General features: G+C 41.1%; 1 protein-coding gene across 1 annotated transcript in view; it reads left to right on the top strand.

The window, feature by feature from the left end:
* Window positions 1–1129: 1129 nt before the first annotated feature.
* Window positions 1130–7449, top strand: part of LOC114636388 (A-kinase anchor protein SPHKAP-like) — a gene marked incomplete at its 3' end in the record, with an annotated part of 99506 nt that continues 93186 nt past the window's right edge. Inside the window, exon 1 of the mRNA XM_028784506.1 lies at window positions 1130–1262. Within this exon, the coding sequence (XP_028640339.1) occupies window positions 1231–1262 (32 nt within the window). The remainder of the gene's footprint in view (window positions 1263–7449) is intronic.

The raw sequence follows: 7449 nt of genomic DNA, 5'->3' as shown, positions 1-7449 counted from the left end.
AAGTCCTGATCCACGGTGAGTCTTCCCTGTACTACCAGGCCCCGAGAATAACGTGCATCCTTCCAGCTCAGGACACTGGAATACGGACTTCCCCTTTAGTATTTGGTGATACAATTCAGGGTGGGATTTTCCTCCTCTAACATTCTACCATAGTGAACAGGTATCTGTATAGTTTCTGCCTGGCTAGGATGTCTCTGTCGTTTGGCTAGAAACCCCAACCACATTCCTTGAGTGTCCAGGCCCCTAGTTGCGTTCCTTGCTTCTGCCAGACCTTTTGCCGTATACAATTCCTAATATGGATAGTCCTAGTTAGAATTGCAAGAGGCAAAAGGGGAAATTTCATTTATTCCATCTTCCCATTCCTGGAAGCCTCAGGGTATTCATTTTTAGTGTGCTTTTCAATTAGAAAAGAAAGGGCAGAATGTTCCACGCCCTCTTCTTAACAGACAGTTGCTACCACTGGTGTCTTGATTTCTTTCTAAAAAAAAAAAGCCTGATTTTGCTCAAAGAGATGCCGAGCAGACCATAGAGCATCAGTAAAGCATGCCTCTAGGTTCTGAAAGCTGCCTCAGAAGAATGACCACTGTCGCGAATTTTGAAACCTTTTTCTGCTTATAGGGTCTAACAGGTGAGAGATGGTGGAGTCCCATCTAAGGAAAATGAGCTAAATGAAGACAGGAGAGAGTTAAAAACAGAACAGCAAAAGATCTGGATACATTGACACAAGTGACCACGCCTGCACCTCCTGTTTGGTTGTAGAGGACAAATAGAGGGTCTTCCAGGGGGCGTGTTAACCACCAGCAGGGGCAGCCGGAAGCCAGAACTGCCAGAAGTGAGCCTGTGAATGCACCCAAGTGGACGAACAACTTCAGGGCTTAGACCTGGTGTTCACCGGAGAAAGCAAGGGGCGGGACTGGACTAAGGGGAGGGGAGTGAGCAGGGAGCAACAGTGAAAGGCACAGAAGGCAGTCCCTGGAGACCTGGGAAGGAGGCGGGAATTAGGCTGAAGGGTCAAATCCAGCCAGCAGTCTTCAAGATCTGAGCAGACCACAGGAGGCGCCACCAGGACATCTCTGCAGCGCTTGGTGGTCAGGGAGGAGCAAGCATCAGTCTCCCGCTGCGGGTCTCAGCCACCGCTGCATCAGCCTGCACGTCTCTGTCCTCGCGCAGGGCGTTCAGGCTTCTTAGCCTTCGCCTGCGCTGTCAGCTTTTCCCTGCCCGCGATCAACCATGGATGTCAACTCCCTGCTTTCTGTGCAAAGGTAAGACTCGTTTCTCCACATGAGATGTCTCTCAAACTCCGCTGGGCACTAGAGATCTCAGGCAAAGTTGCTTTCCACCCTTTGCTCTCCTTAGAGATTCTCACGGAGAAGTCAAGTCCCTGCACTACTGAGCCTTGAGATCCGCCCTCCGGGGGACTCGATCTCTGTTAGCTACCCCACTGGGTGCCCTGCTGGGTGGGGCCTGTGTACTGGAGCTGTACCCGGTGGAGGACAGCCAGGTGCCTGTCTCTAAGGCTGGAGGGTTGAGATCTCCTCTGCCCAGCGAGGTACCTGGGAAACCAGACTTTTAGTGTGTGTTACCTGAAGCAGTTTTGCGCCTTGGCTTGGAATGCTTTCTAAGGTGGAGATTAGAGACCTGAGGGCTCAAGACGAAAGTCGATTTATTTCCAGTTCTGTTGACCTTAACCTGGGTTAGTGTTTGGGGCTTTGGGGTGAGCTACAATGTTTTGTAGGCTTGGGGAGGGGGAGTTCTCTTAGATCTGTCACTGACACCTAACCTGAGCCCACCTGTAATCCTGGGCAGAGGAGACCTCCTTGGTCCTTTAGCATCTCTGAAGCGCTAGTTCCACCTAGTGTCTGAGTCCCCTCCCCAGACAGGTAAGCACAGCCACCTGAGAGATGTGGTTACAGTGTTTTGTTGTTTGCTCTTCTGTTTCCTTTCTTTTTGCTCCTGTTCTGCTCGCCCTCCGGACCCAGCTGGAGAATAAAATACTCTGTGATTTTTGTTCTTCTCCCTAAAAACCTTGGGGTGGAGCTGAGGCTATCTCTCAGGTGCCGCCCAGCTGAGCAGGTAGCATTGAGCCCTTTGTGCTCTCTGCCCAGCGCGGAGCTAAGAGCACTCCACAGTTCACACCTAGAGCTCCTGGCATTGTTGAATGCTGCAGCCTTGGGCTGCTCAACAGCCCACCTTTCCTAGCCCAGGGCTCAGGGCTAATCTTGTAAGCTCTTACTTCCTATCTTCCCACCCCACTTCACCCCACCCCAACCAAGCTGACACTGTCAGGCACTGAAATAGACTAGTTAAGCTAGAATTCTTGGGTTGCATTGGAACACAGGAAGACCCAGTTCTCTCACAGGCTAAGGCTCACACACAGTAGCCAAGACAGAGGGAGAGCTGGGATAGGGCTGAGGGTACAGGAGGTTACATATTGCCTTTCAAAGATGTCAGAGCCTGCCATCTATAGACGCAAGTGTTTATGCTGTGTGATAGAACTAGCCTTCCCAGCCTCCCATCCATCACCCTCCTCTGTGAATCTAGCAAAGGGATTTGAGGTTTCTACACAATGCCTGGATCAGCTCTTAAGTGAGTCTCTAACTCTCTGGCTCAAACGGGAACAAATGAACACTGAGTCTCTCTCTATTTCAGCCTCATGTCTGGAAAAGCAAGTAAGTGCCATGGGAGAGAAGATTTTAAAAGCTTAAAAAATAACCATTGTTGTCGATTTAGGTATAACAATTTGTTGTCGATTTAGTATAACAACATTTCAAAAGTCGAGTACATTAGAGGTTTGCTATTTACTGCCTGGAGAACTGGTCCTTAGAATTGAGGGCTAGGGATACAGGTCATTTATAAAGCATGCACAAGTCCATAAACCCAGCCCTCAGTTTCTACCCCTATTCCGACAAACTGAAATAGTGAACTAAATAGTCCCTCAAATCCAAAAAAATAAGGGGGTGGGGGGTGCTTGCTTTAAATCCACCTTTTCAGATTGTTATGAGTGTGGTTCAGTCATGACTCAATTCCCTTCTAATCCTGAAACATTTTCTAAAGTATTAGAAATAAACCATTACGAAAACGTATTAAGGTCTTTTATGGGGTGGTGCCAAAAGTGGCTTTATAAAGAGCAATCAAACTAATCGAGGGCCCACATATGAATCTCGATAGCATATCTCCAGAAATAAATCTTCTAGATATTACCACTTACTTACCAAGAAACATCACCTCTCCCCTAAGTCAGAATAATAGTTTCATCTGTTGAAACACCTTTGTTCAATTCTTTACTTTAGTTCAAGAAAGAATCACAGCTTCTCTCCCATTAGATTTCATGGGAGGCCATTGGAATCAACTTACCATATATATGCAGAAACAGAATTAGAACTTGAACTGATTCCTGTATGCCTTGTATTAATCACTAGACTTATTGAGGAAAGCTTGAGGTTTAAAGAATTGGATATTCTACACAACTGTTTTTGAGAAAGTGGCAAAATGACTAAGTAATAACAAATCATTATTGAGAAAGTATGTATTATACACATCAGAAACATTCTCAGTATTTAATAAAGTTAAGTCAGTGATTAAAATAACAGATCTCTTTTAAGCAAGATAAAATAATTTAGACTTCTATTCAGTAATGCACAGAGAAAACAACAAGACTTCAGAAAATAGTTTAATTATAGGATATTTGTTCTGTTAGAATTCTTTACTTTTGGGGGGATTTCAGTTAAAACAATATAAATGGAACAGTAATCAGCAATACTCTGGTACGTGATCTCAAAACGGAATATGAATAATAATTTGGCAACTTTAAAACATGAGTTTTAACAATGAAAATGTTGACAATTCTATAAAATATTATAATCTATTAACCTTGTACTTGCAAAAGTTTCACCTTATTTTGACTGTGATGATTTTAATTTTCAAATATGTAATAAGCTGTATAAAGCAGACTAAGGACTTTTTAAAACACCACTGCAAAGAGAAGCCAGTGTCTCCAGGAAGGAAATCAAGCACTCGAGAAATCAATATCCTTGCAGCAGATGTATTATAAACCCAGAATTTCATGTTCTCTTCTGGCTAGTAGTCTGGTAGAAATAAAGTGTGTAAAAAGAAAATGAAGGTTTTTGCTTTTGTTCGGCTACTTTTACAACTAAAAGTTCTGGGAGTGTTTCTGCACTCATTTGTTTTATGATGTTTATTTCACTAAGTCACATAAGTAGGTGTTTAGAAAAAGAAAAAAAAAAGAATCAAGGTTCTCTCCTAAATGATTCTTGTAGCTGTTATTCCTGTATCACAGTTACCCTTTACGGACATAAGTCAGTATCGTCTACCTGGGCAACTGTGTGCAGAATCATGTTTAGAATTTATTAAGCGTCATCTCATATATTAGATTATTTAACCATCACATCCTTGAGAGTTAATTATAACAGATATTAGTTTTACTTCCTAGCAAAAACCTTGAAGCAAGAGGAAATTAAACAGAGTAAATATCAGATTTAGAAGTCCACATACATAACACCTAGGACACCTCAAAGTTCTTCTGGCTACAAGACTAGCTTTTTCCCTTGTCTTGACTATGAAGTCACAGTTGTTTTTAATAGGAGAGCAGAAATGCTGGCCTGGCCTTAATGGTAACATCATTCTCAGACACATAGGGGCAGCTTGAATGCAAGGTGATCTTTAAAGTATAAGCCTTGCAAATGCCTTTTTTTTTAAGTTACAAACAAAACATTTTAATAGTGTTTATTTAGAGTATAGGGAGGTGAGTTGAGGGGGTAGTAGAGACAGTGAAAGGCGGGGGTGGGGGAGTGGGGGGAGAGGAGTAGAGGCCAGCTATGAACACAGAGGGAGGAGGGGAATGGGGAGAGAGGGGGAAGAGGGGAAGAGAGCAGGAGAGCAAGAGCAAGAGAAGACCAACAAAGCATTTTTTATCTACGCCATATTTGAGCTAGAATTTGAAGTTGAAGAGTTATTCTCTTTCCCAATGTTCATTTATGTTTTGATACCATATAGAGTTGCTCTTTTTGTCTAGTTGGATATCCTGGATTCTATTTTAATCCAATACTTTTTATATGGGCCTATGACGAAGAAACCAACAGTTCATTTTGAAATATATGTGTTTATATATGTGTATGATTACATGGGTGTGTTTGTGTGTATTCATGTATGTTTGTATGTTTGTGGGGGGTATTCATATATGTTTGTGTGGGATGTTATTGGTTTCATTGTCCTGTCATTTTTATTTTACTCAGCCTGAAGTTTAATTTAGCAACACATCACTTATATTGTTAGGACGTAGGATAAAAACTATTTTTTAGCATGCCAAAACAAGTCCAAACTGTATACTAACTGAACGCCACCCAACAATATATTTTTAGTGGATGTTTATAGGTTTTCAAATTCATAGAGTGACAGAGATGTAGGTTCATAGCTTCATTTCTAGGTCCTCTTTACAAATGTGCCTGAGGAACCACTGGTCAATGAGTGTGAATGTGTGTGTGTGTATGTGTGTGTGTGTGTGTGTGTGTGTATGTGTTGGGGCCGGGGAGGGGCACATTACGAATAAAAGCAAATGAAATACTTTTTCATTGAATGTAACATTCTCTTCCCAAATGCAGCACTGAGATGCATTGGTATTCCCAGTTCATAAATTCAGAACTTCTTATAGAAAGAGAATCTAGGAGTTCAGAACCTATTCAAACATACAAGATTGGAAGTGGTAACAGTGCTTCTGACTAATGGGCAGAAACAGGAATTCTCAAAGCAATTTCTAATCAAAACACCTTTGCAAACACACATGAAGTTTACCATTAACGTTTCACTGTACTGGCAACTCTTATGGGCACATGGCCTCCATCTCTGTGGTTCCTGTAAGTCAACTCTTAGAGAGCTTCTTGTCCATAAGGGACATATAACTCCCTTGACAGGAAAAAAAATCAAGTCATATGAGAGAACTAAAATAGTTCTGTAAGAGAGCTGAGCTTGGAAGAAAGGTTGTTTCTCTTTACAATCCTCCATAGGTGAAGAGAAACAAGTTTACAGTAAGTGCTTCAAAGGATTACTCTTCCTGGGAGAAGGTACCCAGCACCTAAGAGCACTGGTCACCTAGCAGTTATCTTGGAAAAAAAATAAAAGATTTTTAGGAGCTCTGTGACGATTTTCATCCCCTGACTAAAGGAATAATAACAGCACCTGAGAGTACTGTGAGGTGAATTGTGTATTTTAACATAGCCTTGTGTATGGGCCATGGCTCTCTGTTTAGGGAATACCTGGTGATCCCACTTAAAAACAAACAAACAAACAACAACAACAAAACCTCTAGGTGTGGTTATTATATCTTCTGTCTTTTAACTGATATTTATAAGATACTCTGAATTTTTTCTGCCTTATCTTTTTCTACTCTACAACTTCATATTTAAAGTTACTTATTGAAGAGAGTCTGTTAGGATCTTTTAAAACATCACTTAATAATCTCTTATCATGTGACTACCTCACCCATGTGCATTAGCAGTGTAGATGGGGCAAGACTGAAATCTGCAATCTAGCAAGCTATCTTCTGTTTGTACAATCTGCCCTCTTCTTAAATTTATTTTTCCTCTTGTGTGCTTTATTTGAGGTTAATTGGGAAATGCTTATAATTCCATGCAAGCATGCCTCTGCTGATTTACTATTTATAGTTTCCTAAAGCAAAAGTTGATGCCACAGAGCTTAGACTACATATCTTTAAATAATCACAATGTACTTTCAAATTATAACGTAACCCTTCACGTCCAGTTCAATTATCCATTCAAATTATCTCCTTTGGTTGGCATATATATTATTTTTATGAATACCATAAACAATGTGTATTGTCATATTTCTATTAAGTCACCTATTTTAGGATACTCAGAAATAAGAGAAAAGTTTGATGAGTTTTCCTTCACTTCTGAAGTTTTTAATAATTTGTTCATAAACTATCTTTTCTGTCTGTGTTGCATTGCTTCTGTTAAAAGCAAGCAAACAAACAAACAACATAACTTCCTTCAGTGTTTCTCATGGACAATGCCTGTTAACAATGCATATTCTGTTCATCTAGTAAAGATTACATTCCCCTGACTTTGTGAAACATACTCTTTTTAAGTATATAGCTCAAAATAGAAAGCTATTTTCAAGGAGTTTTTGGGTCAGTGTGCAAAGTAAATGGTTTTCTGTAGCATTTTCTTACATATTGTGTTCTCGGTCCTTCTCCTCGACTCCCCCAACCACCTACACATCTCCAGCTGGCCCATTTATTCCCTTTCCATGTCTAGGTTTTTGTATTGCGTTTTGTTTTGTTTTTAATTTTTGGTTGTTGTTCCTTTCCTTTTAAAAACCTCTACTTTCATGATCACCGTTCTAGTCTCATCATCCATACCTCCTCCATACACACACACACACACACACACACACACACACACACACACACACACA

The sequence above is a fragment of the Grammomys surdaster genome, unplaced genomic scaffold (genome assembly GCF_004785775.1).
Source record: "Grammomys surdaster isolate TR1022 unplaced genomic scaffold, NIH_TR_1.0 123830, whole genome shotgun sequence".
NCBI lineage: Eukaryota > Metazoa > Chordata > Mammalia > Rodentia > Muridae > Grammomys > Grammomys surdaster.
This window is presented reverse-complemented; position numbering and strand designations above follow the sequence as displayed.